At 40.7% G+C, this 14,652-nt stretch overlaps 1 protein-coding gene across 8 annotated transcripts in view; it reads right to left on the reverse strand.

Moving 5' to 3' along the window:
• Positions 1-14,652, reverse strand: part of KDM4C (lysine demethylase 4C) — a 392,424-nt gene that overhangs the window by 33,588 nt on the left and 344,184 nt on the right. For 4 of the 8 annotated variants that reach the window (XM_029919876.1, XM_029919875.1, XM_029919872.1 and 1 more), the window contains 2 exons: positions 12,406-12,456; positions 10,077-10,247 (listed from right to left, as the gene is read on the reverse strand). In XM_029919876.1, the coding sequence (XP_029775736.1) occupies positions 10,077-10,247; positions 12,406-12,456 (222 nt within the window). The remainder of the gene's footprint in view (positions 1-10,076; positions 10,248-12,405; positions 12,457-14,652) is intronic. The other 4 variants (XM_029919878.1, XM_029919877.1, XM_029919874.1 and 1 more) reach the window with 1 other exon arrangement.

The raw sequence follows: 14,652 nt of genomic DNA on the forward strand, positions 1-14,652 counted from the left end.
GACTGAACTGCTTTATGTGTTGTTTCTTGAATATTTCTGAAATTATTCAGTGAACATGAACTACTACACTGGTATTCATTATGGACAGTAAGGGCTTACAAAAATTACAACATTTGTAATAATAATATACATTAAATCTATCATCATGTTAAGATGTCCAAGGAAATTTGGTTACTTAAATTTAAAATGGTTGGGATTTGATATGTTGAATTTATGCATTATATAAATGATGATCAAGGAACAAATGAATTTGCACTTATTTTTATGCAAAAATTATTAAATTTATAAATAAAATAAATTTTGTCAGCTGAACTTGAATTTAAAGTAAACTTCAAATTGAATGTTGATAAAATCAAAGTAATAACAGATATTATTTTATGAGTATAAAAGGCTTCCCAAGAAAGTACAAGTTAATGGTAATTTGTCAAAGCTTTCACCTCATAGACTCTCAGCTCCACAGCCAAGAAAGAGAATCAAGGGCACCACTACTGAGCAGTTAAATACCACGTGGGCCATACCTGCAGAATCCTAAACCAACAGAAGTCCTCAGAGCTTTCTCTGGCAAATGTCCCTCCATTCTAGGAAAACTAAGACTGGCAAGGGAAATGGGAGGTAAGGGACATAGATCTGGAGCAAACACAACCTAGATGGCCTGAGATGGGGCAAGGTCTCCACCTGACTTTAAAATCCAGAGAACCTCAAAATCAAGGAGCCAATAAGAATTTGAATATGTCTTCCAGGATCCCATAGCATAGAATGTTTCTGGGAACAGTTAAGAAGTTTAGCAATCCCCCTCAAATATTTTCTTTTGCCTCTACAACATTCAGTGTCACCCCTACCCCACACTCGCCAAGTGGGGCCCTCTGGGATGTTAAACACTGAGCAGCCTCCACACTGTGTCCATCAAAGGAGGCACAAGGTCTTCTACCACAACTACACTAAGTTCAAAGGGCAGACTTCCTAAAAGGTGCCCAAAAGCATGGAAGGCAGGAGCCTACCAGGATCTGGGACCTAACTGTGTCATCCACCTCATTCCGGACACTTGGACATAGCCTTTTCAAAGCTTTTTTTGTGACTTGGCAAGCATTACATCTGTAAAATGAACCTGAACTTACTTTGGAACAGGGTTTGCCATGAAAAGCCACTGAAATAAAACTTTAAAACCCAGAAAAATGTAAGCATAAATGTAGAGAATTAGGTCCATTGTTATAAAGTCTGAAGATGCTAGGACTGCTTTATATGCAGCAGGTGGAAATGATAAGCTGATTCAGTGAAATATCACATGTACAGGCACCCATTTAACTAACAAGGAGGACAGGATTCTGTTCCTCTAACATACTTTCTAACCAAATTTCAACAAGACCAGAAAAGGGCAGCACAAATGAGATGGGGAGGTAAAAAAGTTCTACAGACTGAAGTTAATATTGTAAAATATTAGATTTTGTGCCAACTCTGTGTCAGGCAGTTAGCTCACTTAGTCCTTGCAATAATCCTAGAAGGTAGAAATTAGTATTCCCTTCTTAGTGGGGAAAAGCCTGAGGTGCGAAAGTTGAAGCAATTTGCCTATTCCTGGGGAAAAAAATTAGCTCTAAGAACTTCAGTCTGCATGGCACCAGAAACACTGCAGGCCATGACAATCTGTCCCTAGAATCCTGAAGACTATAGTTTCTGTGCTTCCTTCACATTTCAACAGAGGCTGAAAAATCTAGCAACTCCTCATGGAAATTTCAGTGATGGACTCTGGCTGTTGAATTTCTAAATGGTCCTGTTTTTCTTCTCATGCCCAGTGGTGAATGTTAAGTGCAAGTCCTATAGCCATCCAGGCTTTACCACACCATCCTCCTCCCTTGAAATGAGCTCTAAATTCAGACAAAAGGAAGCAGCCATCACTCTGGTGTCAGCACAGGTGTGCGAAAAGATCCCAGGTTTCAGCAGCGGCTAAAAGGAGGCCCTGGAATCACCGTGCTCATTGCAGTCTTTCAGGTGGGCAACTTTCACTCCCATCAAAATAAGAGGAGACAAAAAAATTCATCAGGAAGTGTGTTGCAATTTCACAGACTGACAGATGGAGGCATGTAGCAATACATCTTTTATTACTTCCCTTGACGGCTAGAGATTGCATGCTGAGTTTAACTGGGCTGATGCACACATTGTGCAGGTGTATTGTTGAGAGAAAAAATTTTGGACATTTTTCTACCTATCATGGAAATAAAGTACCTAGGTATAGAAAGAAATTTCCTGGTAGTCTAAAGAATGTTTCTCTACTGCTCCAAATACCCTCTAGTTACATAATCCTAACACTGGCATGGTTATGCCTGGTAAATTTATTTTCAAACATGGATAAGCCAGCCTGCATTAGAGGTTGTGTTTATAAAATGATTCATAATCAATGATTCTACAACTAAGGAATGCAATTTTTATTAAAGCCTCAGGCTACATAAGGGACTGTATTTATGTGGTACATAAATAAGCAGCTTAGGATGATTAAATGTGATATTCTCAATGCGATTTTCACAGTTAAAAAACTGGAATTGCACTGTGCCTGTATAGCTGTTCTAGGTAGCAAGTACCCACAGGTCAGAGAAGCGAGCTCTTTTCACTAGTCAGTAACACTGATGTCATACTGAACTTGATGAAAGAGCCTTCCTAGAGGCACTCATCCCTGATTAGCACATTGTGTATATTAGAGGTACAAACAGAAGAAAAAGTGATTTTTCACCCCAGTGTCAGATGCCACGGTTGTATCAGTTAATGAAAACAAAATTTCTCTGAGGAATGTGGAATGTATTTAGTATTTCCACCAAATAATTGTTCTGTCACCATCTGTGAGACATGGAGACAGAAACGGAACTGACTCTATCCTTCTTATCTCCTGATGAGACTCCCCATTAGTGTGCCAGGCATCCTAGGACTGTCCCAGAAGACAACTCTGGTGTAGGTAGAGACCACACATGGTAGTGGGATGACTGCAGCTTCAGCAACTAAAAAATGGTGATGGGAGCATATTCACACTGCATCACATACAGGAATAAACATAACTTATAGGTGAATATTCTTATACCTAATTATGTACCTACATTATGTCTTAAAACATAACATCAAGATCCCCATCTCAAACTGGTCTAATTGACATGCTATATCACCGAGGCGTTTCATCACAAAGCTTTCATTAATTTCAGTGAGCAACACAGACCCCAAATTATCCTTGGTAACCCTTTACATTTGGAAAATTTGCCTCACAAAATCCATGACTTAGCCTTCAGAAGCCTAGATAATGGCCATGACAAAGGGTGTGGCTCCTGGCGTAGATCTACAGTGTGCTATGCTACAACCACCCTAACAATGTGGCTGCTTTACGGAAAAGGAAACCACACTCTGCTGCAGAATCAGTGAGAGCTTCTCATATGACAAGGTGAAGAAAAGAGTCTTCTGAAATGCACCAGGACAACATAGATGTGTCGACTTGACTGGGCCACCAGGTACCCACATGTTTGGTCATACAGTATTCAGGGTAAGTTTGTGAAAGTATTTTTGGATTGTTTTAATCTCTGAATTGATAGACTGCGTAAAGCAGACTATCCTCTCTAGTTGGGGAGGGCCTCCTTCAATCCATTAAGAGCTGAATAGAACAAGAGGCTGACCCTCCCCTCAAATAAGGAAGAATTCCTCCTGCCCAACTGGCTTGGAGCTGGAACTTGGCTTTTCCTGCCTTCACACTGTTATTTAAACATCAGCTATTCTCAAGCCTGCAGGTTTCCAAACTAAAACTGCAACATCAGTTCCCCTGGTTCATAGGACTTTGGATTTGGACCCAGAAAGAAACCATTGACCCTCCTGGGTCTCCAGCATGCCAACTGAAGATCTTGGAACCTCTCAGCCTCCATAATCATGGAAGCCCATTCTTTATTAAAAAATGTCATATAAGGGTGCCTGGGTGGCTCAGGAGGTTAAGTGTCCAACTTTGGCTCAGGTCATGATCTCACGATTCATGGATTCAAGACCTGCACCAGGCTCTGTGCTGTCAGTGAGGGGCCTCCGTCTCCCTCTCTCTCTGCCCCTCCCTCTTTCACACTTTTTCTCTCAAAATAAATAAATGAACATTAAAAAGTCATATATATCACATATATATATACACACACACATACACAATTTTAATATATATATACACACTTTTAATATATATACTCAAGACATACACATATACTTTTAATATGTATATTACACACTTTAAATATAATTATTATATTAAATACAAACACACAAACCCTAGTGGTTCTGTTTCTCTGGAGAGCCCAGACTAACAGAACATTATAATGGAAGATAAGTCTTCCCTACAGAGCCACCAGAAAAGTCATGCTGGGAATGTCTCATTCCTCACCAAGAAAAAAAGGCCGCAGTAACCAACAAATGGTGATACTATTAGAAAGTATGTGATATTAAAGAATAAAACATGACTGAAATACTCCTACTTATATAAGAGGTCTGGAACAAGTAACCAGAAATGTAAGCGATAAGATGGGGTGGGGTAGAGTATAAGGGTGAAGGAGAGAAGATCAAGGTAGGCCTGAACAATCCTATGAGTTTTTTTACAGGGCTATGTACATTTTTAGGCACTCCCGAATTCAGCACATAGATGTTTATAATTGTTAGCTCTTCCTGATGGAGAGACCCTGTAATTATTATATAATGTCCTTCTTCATCTTTTGTAACTGCCTTTACTTTAAAGTCCAGATTATCTAAGTATGGCTACTCCAGCTTTCTTTTGGCGTCCAGTCGCATGGTAGACATTTCTTCATCTCCTTATTTTCAATCTGAAGGTGTCTTCAGGTCTAAGGTGATTCTCTTGTAGACAGCAAATAGATGGATTTCATTTTTTTATCCATTCTGCTACTCTGTGTCGTTTGGAGTGTTCAGTCCATTTACATTCCATGTTATTATTGAAAAATGTGGGTTTAGAGTAATTGTGTTCTCTGTAGGTTTCATGTTTGTATTGATGTCTCTGTTGTCTTATATTCCTTACTACATTTCTTTCATAGGGTCCCCCTTAGGATTTCTTGTAGGGCTGGTTTGGTGGTCATGAATTCTCTCAATTTTTGTTTATTTGGGAAAACCTTTATCTCTCCTTCTATTTTGAATGATATGCTTGCTGGATAAAGTATTCTTGGTTGCATATTTTTCCTGTTAATCACATTGAAGATTTTCTGCCATTCCTTTCTGGCCTGCCAAGTTTCATTAGATAGGTCTGTGACCACTCTGATAGGTTTCCCTTTGTACGTGAGGGCCCTTTTATCCCTAGCTGCTTTCAGAATTCTCTCTTTATCCTTATATTTTGTGAGTTTCACTATGATATGTCATGCCAAATGTTGGTTCAGGTTACGTCTTAGGGGAGTTCAGTATGTCTCTTGAATTTCAATGTCTTTCTCTTTCCCCAGATTGAGGAAATTTCCGTTTATAATTTGATCCAATACCCTTTCAGGACCTTTTTCTCTTTCTTCCTCTTCATGAACTTCTATGATACGGATATTGTTTCATTTGATTTTATCACTCAGGTCTCAAATTCTCCTTTTGTGCTCCTGCATCAATTTATCTCTCTTTTCTCTCTCAAAAGAGGCTTCCTCCTTTGCTATAACTGTGTTTTCTAATTCACCTATTCTCTCTGCTGCATTGGCAGCCTCCATTTTATTATTCAGCTCACTTATAGCCTTTTTTTAACTCATCACAGCTATTTTGAAGGTTCCTAGTCTTTGTATCAATATCTTCTCTGATGGCTTCGATGCTTTTTTCAAGCCCAGCAATTAATTTTATGATAATCATTCTAAATTATTGTTCAGTTATATTGCTTGTGCCTGTTTAGAGCAATTCTGTTGCTGTGATTTCTTACTGGAATTTCTTTAGAGGAGAGTTCTTTCATTTCATCATTTTGGCTAGCTTTCTGTCTCTTATCAGTTTTAAAAGCTCCTTCTGCACTGTGTGCCTGTTAGTATCGCTCTATTAAAGGAAGTTCTTTGACTATCCAGGGTCTGTTGTTTCAGGAGACGTTCTTTTAATCGTGTCTCTCTTTCTCTTGTTGTGCCTGTAATGAATATATTTCCTTACTCAGTGATATTTGAGACTTTCCACTATGTGTGCTTTGGCTTGTTTCTTGAGATAGTCCTGAAAAGGAAAACAGACAGACAAACACACAGGGAACACAAACATGCAAATGCACTGACAGATCTGGTAAACAAGCAAACCAAATGGGAAAGGAAAAAAAAGAGGAGCATGAAAGAAGAGAGAGGACAAGAAAGGAGAAAAAAAAGAAAAAAAAAGGCCAGGAGGACAGAGACAGCCAAAGATAAAGGACAGTCTGAGAGCATAAAACCTGGGGAGGAGAGAGATAAGAATGAGATAAGGGAAAAATATCTGGATGGATCTAATCACAGTAGTGCAAAGGGAGAAAAAGAGGAAATAGGAAAATAGAAAAGAGAAAACAAGGGAAACAATTATAAAATTTAAAAGTTAAATATAATTAGGAAAGTAAAAACTGGAAAAAAAAACAAAAAGGAAAAATAGCACGAAAAAAAGATTCCAGCTGTCCAGCCTGGATGGGCGTGGCTCGATGTAGGTAGGTCGGGTCTCAGGGGCTGGTCTCTGAGGCCCCGCCTTAGTGGATGCAGGGAGAAGAATGGCGGCGCCACAATTCCTCTCAGACCATGCGTTTCCAGCCACTTTCTTGAGTCCAACCTCCCCATGCCACTGGTGGGTCAAATTGTTTTGGTTTTCTAAGTTCTGCCAGGCCTCCAAATCCTAGTCCACGCACTTTAATGCTTCTCCCACCTTTAAAATAACCTCTGGCATCTGGGCGGCTTTCTGGTCAGGACTGCGCGGGGGGATTGGAGAGCCAGCCCTTCCCTGGCTCCACCTGAGGTCCATGGTTGCCGGGCCCACAGGGGCCAGCTGAGGGGGTCTGATTTCTCTCCCTGTGCCCAGCAGCTGCAAATGGAAAGTTTGTCTCTCCTCCATGGGCTGAGGTCCCTTTCAGCCTCTCCTCTTCCCCCTGGCTCTGTACCATCCTATAGGCCGGCTTGTGCACAGCGTCTTGCGCAGCCGGCTTGCTTGCAGCTCTCCAAAATTCTGTGCCAACCTGCACAGCCTCCCTGCGCGCGGGCAGCCTTGCACAGCGCTGTGCAGCCTCTGGACACATGCTCTCTGCAGCCCGGGGCTAAGTCTCTGGGCACTCTCTTTCCCAGCTCCGCTTTGAGCAGGTGCTCCCTTCCTCAGAGTCTCCGTTCCCAGTTCTCACTCACTCACTCAGGCATCCGCGAGGCTGTTATCAGTAAGGGGTCAGTGTGTGCACCTCTGCTCCTGGAGATCAGAAAGTTGTGGCTTTTTATTCCTCTCAGTTTGATGGTTACGGGCGTGCGGAGGTAACAATGTTCCCTTCTCCACCATCTTGCCCCTCCCTCTATGTACATTTTTAAAGTTTATTTTTGATATGGAGAGAGAGCACAGAAGGAGTAGAAACAGAGGGAGAGAGAAAGAATTCCAAGTAGGCTCAGCACTGTCAGCACAGAGCCTGACGTGGGGCTTGAACCCATGAATGGGTAAGATCATGACCTGAGCTAAAATCAGGACTCAGACATTCAACTGACTAAGCCACCCAGGTGCCCCTAAACTTTTTTACATCTTGTAAAAACTCAAAAGATTATATAATCACAGATGATTGTAACCAATTTCTTCCTGCAGAAAATATCATTCACACCACCTGAGACAGAGGCAGGTGCTGCCCCTCCTTCCAAGGCTCACAGCTGTGACCACAAACACAGTCTGCCACCTCAACCTCCAAAACTTATCAAATATGCTAAGTGACAGCTAATCAAGCCATAAAGAATTTTGCTTCTTCATTCTCATTGATTTAAATGCCAAGGTGGTCCTGAACAATCCTATGAATTTTAGAGCCTGTGTTCTTCTCACGGCGCTCACATATACTTAAGATCATCTTTGTATAAGGTTCACAGACAGAGGAAACAGAAGGTGTCAAAGGAGAGACTTTTAGAATTTCAAAAAATTTCCAGGATCACAGATATTCTTTTCCAATGTACAAGCTAAATACATTTTAGGGAAGCTTAGAATAGGCTTGGTATATGGAGACTTAGGAAGTGAAAAGGAATTTAGGATTCATTAAGCACTATCATAGATAAAGACCTAACTACTTGCTCAGGCTGGGGACTGGTGCTCAGAAGTCTTCTGTCCCACCCTGCAAAGTCTCCTAGACTCTGCCAGCTCAGTGGTCACAGTCTGCACGAAAGAACACTAATCCTGAAGGGAGGGTGTAACTGGACAGGGCTGAAGGCGAAGGCCTCCATCTCCTGCCTTTTTTGTGGCTTTCTTGCCCTTGTACGTCCCTTTTCCTCCTTTCTTCCCAGGGGTTAAGAACCTAGTCTCTGAAGCCAGACTCTGGGATTGAATATTTTTCTCTGATACTTATTTGCTATGTGTGACCTTGGGGAAGTTATTTACCTCCTTGTACCTCAGTTTCCTCAGCAGCAAAATGTAAACAATAGTACTGCCTAGTATGTGGGGTTGTGAGGATGAAATCAGTTCAAGGACAACACTTTCTTAAGGCAGTCCTGGCCAGTGGAACATGTTGATATTAGCCCCTTACTAACCTTGTCAAGTCTCTTACTCATCCCTCCAGACCCAACTGGTGGTAAGTTGCTTTTGGTTCGCTTATTGCATTTCTCACATGGTATAGAAAGTACCTATTTATCAGCCCGCCTTCCTCTAGACTGAGCAGAAATCACACATTCTCATTATCTTTCCCAGCACTCAGTGTCGGCAAATAGCAGGCACTCAATAACCATGGATTGACTGCTTCAAGACATAACTAATTCTAAAAAGGAGAGTGTTACCTAAGGACTACTGGTTATGAATGGCAAAGATGATGCAGTAAAGTGAAGTTCTAGGTAGAATTCTGCAAAGGAACACAATTCACCCTTTTGGTGTATAATTAAGTCCTGGGATTTTTTTGTCTAAATGTGTGTGCTTTAAACTCTTTCAAATAAGGTCACTTTGTTTACATACTTGTCCCTCTTAATGGCACAGAGAAACAAATATAACAAAACTGATTGAATCAATGTTACTTTTGCCCCAGGAGACCAAGATTCTGGAAATATTTATGAGCAATCTCCTACGGTTACGTTCAATTATCAATTGCACACATAATGCATAATTATTAAAGAATCATTAAAAAAATGCCCTTCCAAGTACAAACAAGAGCAAAGCATCAAACAGAAGTTATAATTACATTATTGAGGCCTTCCTACCCCAAAATAAATTTCCCTTAAATACAGGAAGTATACAAGATGACCGCTGGACTAACCCTGGTCTCATGCATGTGACTTGGGCTCAGTTTAAAAACCCTTTGTGGAAAGTGTGATTCTCGTGAAACACCCTATTAAAACTTAAGCAAGCCCATGAGGCACATTCACGTGTTCCTCTAAGTCCCAAGGTGTTTACTGAGGAGACAGAGGAAGGAGGAGCCAGAGAGACATGCATATGCACACACCTACTCATCCTATATCAGAGCAGTTAAGAAGAAGCTCAGTAAAAATCACAATCTTTTTCCTAAGTGACTTTTGTTATTCCCATATAGAACATCCACAGATGTTTCTGTTGGATCACAGATGTCACTGTCAGGTCAGATTAATAAAAGCCATATTTTCCAGTTAAGCATAAAGAAAAAGAGGTAGTAAAGGAATTCAAATTATGCTAATGGTCTGTAATAGAAAAGAATAGGTGAATTTGTATTTGATGTTTCCTAGCCACACACAGTTCTCACTTACTTAAAAGAATTTGGGAAGATGAGTCCAAGTTCACATGGCTACTATTTAGAATGAAGAACACTAGGAACCTCCTAGAAAACAATTCTTCTTTGCAGTGTCATAAAGCACACCTGAGTTAAATATTAAGTGAAATGAGTTACTCCAAAAGTTAAAAGAAAGATTGTTGAAAGGTTCAGCTGGTTTTAAAAGGTTTAGCTGATTTAGTTATACAAAAAGCAAACCGGAGACCAGACCCCCCAGGGATGGACTCACCACTATATCCTCAGGGAATGTGTCTCTGCTGAAGGAGCCATCATCAAAGACGACCTCATAGAAGGTCTGGGATGTTACAGCGATCACTCTGCAGCTGTAATACCGGGTGTTCCGATGCTTCGTGATGACCGTCTGCCCCACAGAGATGCCCTTCTCGCCAGCCTTGGACTTCTAACAGAAGGGGCACACAAAAATGAGAGAAAAGAAATAGGAGAAAGAGAAAAGATAGAGACATAAAAGAAAAGGTATATTTATTTAGGAAAAAATAATTCACGTGGTCATGATCTATATTTCTAAGTTTTAAACTTTATCAGGGAATAATTTCAAAAGTGCAAAAACACCCATATACTCTTGAACGTTTACCTAGATTAACCTACTGTTACCTATTGGTATTTTTAACATTTTCATCATTTCCGTTATTTGCATATTCTAACTCTATTTTATATTTTTGTAAATTTACATACACAATGCTTTACATATGTAATTCCTATGTTTAGAAAATACACAACTGACATACACATATATATCTATACACACACACACACACATCACAGGCCTTTAATCCTAAAAACGTCAGTTGTGTATTTTCTAAGCACAGCAATGTGCCTTCACATAACCACAATACAGTTACTAACTTTAGTAAATGTAACATGGATACAGCTTATGTTCTAATTTTGTCAACTGAGCCAGTAACAATCTTCAATGCCCCCCCCACTTCCTGGCCCTGCCCCAGCCCTGCCCCTGCTCTCCAGCACAGGGTCCAGGGGAGTCAGGGACTGCACTATGCTGCTGCTTCTCTTTCAGCCTCTGCTAATCTGGAACATTTTCACAGCCAGTCTTGGTCTTTTATGATTGTGAAGCTACTTCTGAAAGATGCAGTTCCCCTTCTCCATTTTTTAATTTACCTAATGTTTCCTCATGATTGGATTCAAGTTATACATTCCTGGCCAGAACACCACACAGAAAATGTATTCCTCTCAGGATAGCACATCTGGAGGCACATGATGCCTGTCTGACTCTTAATGGTGATGTTAATTTTGATCCTAAACAAACTGTAGTCCAATTCTTCCACATTACAATCACTATTTTTCCCTTACAACTAACCAGCAATCTGTGGGAGAAACTTGAATGCCATGCAAACATCCTGTTCCCGTACAAATCTGCTCAGGTTTAGTACTACTGACAAGTTGTGCCTGATCTGATCTTTACTATGATGGTGGTGATATGCTGATTACTGCTGCTCTCACACTCCCTACACACTTACTAGCTGGCACATGGCACCTGTTAAGTAAGAGGCTCCCACTCTCCCCACGTCCTGCTCTTGTGTGGGAGGGAAGGAGAGAAGGCAGAAGACTACAGAAATGGCTGGGGGCACAGATCAGGGGCTATGAGAGGAAGAAGGGACGAGGGCAGTTCCTTTGCCATCCTAAGGGGTCAGGACATTATCCTGTGGGCCTAAGGAAGCCACTGAGAGGTTTAAGTATGGAAGAGAAATGATCCAGGTCTATATGGCTATAGGTGGAGAAGGTGAGTGGGGAGCTTATCACAATGGACCCAGTGAAAGATGAGGGCCTGGGGTAAGGAACTGAGGACAAAGATGCTCATGATTTGGATGCAGGGGTGACTCCCTCCCAACAAGTGTGTCCCTATAACTTCCTACTTGTAGAGTGAGCTCTGCCATCTAGTTTCTCACATGTCTAACAAAATATAAGGGTTATTTTTCTCCTTAATATCATTCCCCAGTGACTGTTGGGTTGGTTGGGGGAATTTTCTTTGCCTTTTTATGCAATTAGGTGTGTAAACTTCTTGACAAAGGACAACAGTAAGAAGGCTGTAGTGATTAAGTGCACTATGCTTGAGGTAGACATCATTAATAACTAGGCCACAGTATGTGATACATACTGAAATAATTACCTAGTTCCCTGTTTCATTCTCCACCCAACCCCTTTAAGTATATCTAACCTTTAAAGTAAGAGAATAACTCAGATGTAGTTAGTAATGAACACAAGTGAAAGCAGTCTGCAGTTACAGAACTCCAAAACTGGGCCCACGACTGCTCCTAAGCACCGTATAGGATGCAGCTAACTGTAGGGGGCGACATTACAACCTATGTGGCCCTCTACAGTGGCCCTGGGTGACTTCATGCTGGTGGCAATTTTTGTAGATGTTGTCCCTCTCTGTCAAACTAACTTAAAAACACTCATGGTCAGGACTGCAAGTACTACATTTTACTATGATATTAGTTCCTGTGTGCATATTTTATTAAAATTGGAATTAACCCTCTAAGGAAACAATGGTTTGGACTTGAATTCTAAGCTCTGCTACTTACTAGCTGTGTGATCTTGGGATCTTGAATCTTTATCAGCCTCAGTTTGTTCATCTGTAGGAGGGATAATACTTATATTAAAGGTTTGCTACAAAAACAAGGAGACAGTACATAAACTACCTATATTCACGGGCAATTGGTTTTTGGCCACTGTTAACTCCTTCCATTTTTGTTAAGTGGAGACCATACTTAAGACCCTAGCCCAGGTTAACAAACCACTCTTCTCTGCCATTCCTCAGTAATTGGCATGGATGACTGTGTAGCACCCTGACTTCACGCGAACGGCTGAATCCAGCCCCAAACCATCACCGTTCTGTTCTTTGCCTCATCCACTTTTGATTCTAATCCTTGTCAAACATAGGCACAAAGCTATGGTCCCTATGAGGGAAGGCATGTAAGGTGGCCTCCATCCCACTCCCAACTCTCTTCAAGTCCTGCCCAAATGAACTTTCAGGGATTGGTCCTCCTACAGCAGCGCAAAATCCATGCATCAATACCAGGCCTACATGTCTTTTCTTCCATAACACCTGCCTCAGCATGTTCAATACTGTTGCTGCTAGATGAATGATAAATGAATGAATTAACAAGTGAATGGATGAATAAAGATGAATAAATGGGGCACCTGGGTGGCTCTGTAGGTTAAGTATCTGACTTCGGCTCAGGTCATGATCTCACAGTTCGTGGTTTCGAGCCCCACATCAGGTTCTGTGCTGACAGCTCAGAGCCTGGAGCCTGTTTCAGATTCTGTGTTTCCCCTCTCTCTCTCTCTCTGCCCCTCCCCCACTTGTGCTCTGTCTCTCTCTCTGTCTTAAAAATAAACTATTAAAAATATTAAATAAAATACAAATAAAGATGAATGAACAAACGGTAAGAATGGTTACAGACACATTTTCAAAATGGGAGTGGACTAATTCTAATCATTCATGGTCCAGAAAAAAGAAAGAGGAAATAAAGGGAAGTTTCAGGAAGATGTTCCCTTTCTTAGAATGGGTAGGCATGTATATGAGTAGGGGGAGGGAATAAAGAAAGTTTATGGTGAAATTCACAGGGTCTGGAAAGTGAAAGTGACCAGTCATGGGAAAAGAAAAGTGATACAGACTTGATAGAGAAATGGTTGATTCTAGACTACAGCTACCTTCTTCCTACTTAGGCATGAAATTTATGTAAATTGGCTGGTTGAAAAGATTCCCAGCACACAAATTAAATACATAGCCTTTATCCAAATAAAAATTTCCATGAGCTTCAAGCATGACCATTTCATGGGAGTACTAAGGAAAACATATTTTTTTCCATAATGCCATTGTGGTAGGATTTCTGATTTATTTTTGCAGAGAAAATTTATCGACAAGCATTCCCCATAACTGATTATACATTCTCAAAAATATTTCTTATCAGAAAAGTCTAAGGATCTTATTGATGTTAACAATGAGGCTCTATCAGATTATGAAATGGCTATGGTGTTTTGAATGTTAGTGTACAGGCAAAGGCTGAGAAAGTTAAATTTCCTTCAACATGCACTAAGCAGAAATGCACAAACAGTGGTTTAAGGGGAAAAACAGCACAGTTTCTTTTAAGGAAAGCTAGAGCCAGTTTGAAATGCTGGGTATGTGAAAAAAAAGGTTAAGTAAGAAAATGTTATAAACATTCCATAAAAGCATCAGAATGCTCCTGGGGCATCATTACACATGTAGAGTTACCAACATATGTCCATATACCTGAGCTAATTAAATTCTCCCAACAACTCTGTGTTATTTTCAGTAAATAGGTAAGGTAACTGAGGTACACAGTCAAGGGTCTTTCCCAAGATCTCAGAGATGGTGAGAGGCTATATAGTAGGGCTTAGAGGCAGGCACTCTCCTATAGCAAGTGACTTGGTGTCATCAACCAAGAGAAGAAACAGACAGAAATTAGAGGATGAATAAAACCTACCAGGAAGTGGACCTAATGGAATTCAAGCAGTTGCCTAAAGAAGTTACATTTTCTTTTCCTTTCTTTTCTGATTTATTGAGCACCTCCTCTGTTCTACATACACACCTACTGAGACACGTCTCAGGTAAGAAATCATTTAACCTATTGAGATACGTCTCAGGTAAGAAATCATTTAACCACCTTATATTCAGTATACTCCCCAGTATACACAGAGTTGAATTAGCAACTTAGATTCGGAGCCCATCTGGAGATGAAAAATGTAGAATGTATAATTGCACATGCTGTTCATTTTTCTCCACACACACGACACGCACACACTGT

This window comes from Suricata suricatta, chromosome 13 (assembly GCF_006229205.1).
Source record: "Suricata suricatta isolate VVHF042 chromosome 13, meerkat_22Aug2017_6uvM2_HiC, whole genome shotgun sequence".
In the NCBI taxonomy this organism is placed as follows: domain Eukaryota; kingdom Metazoa; phylum Chordata; class Mammalia; order Carnivora; family Herpestidae; genus Suricata; species Suricata suricatta.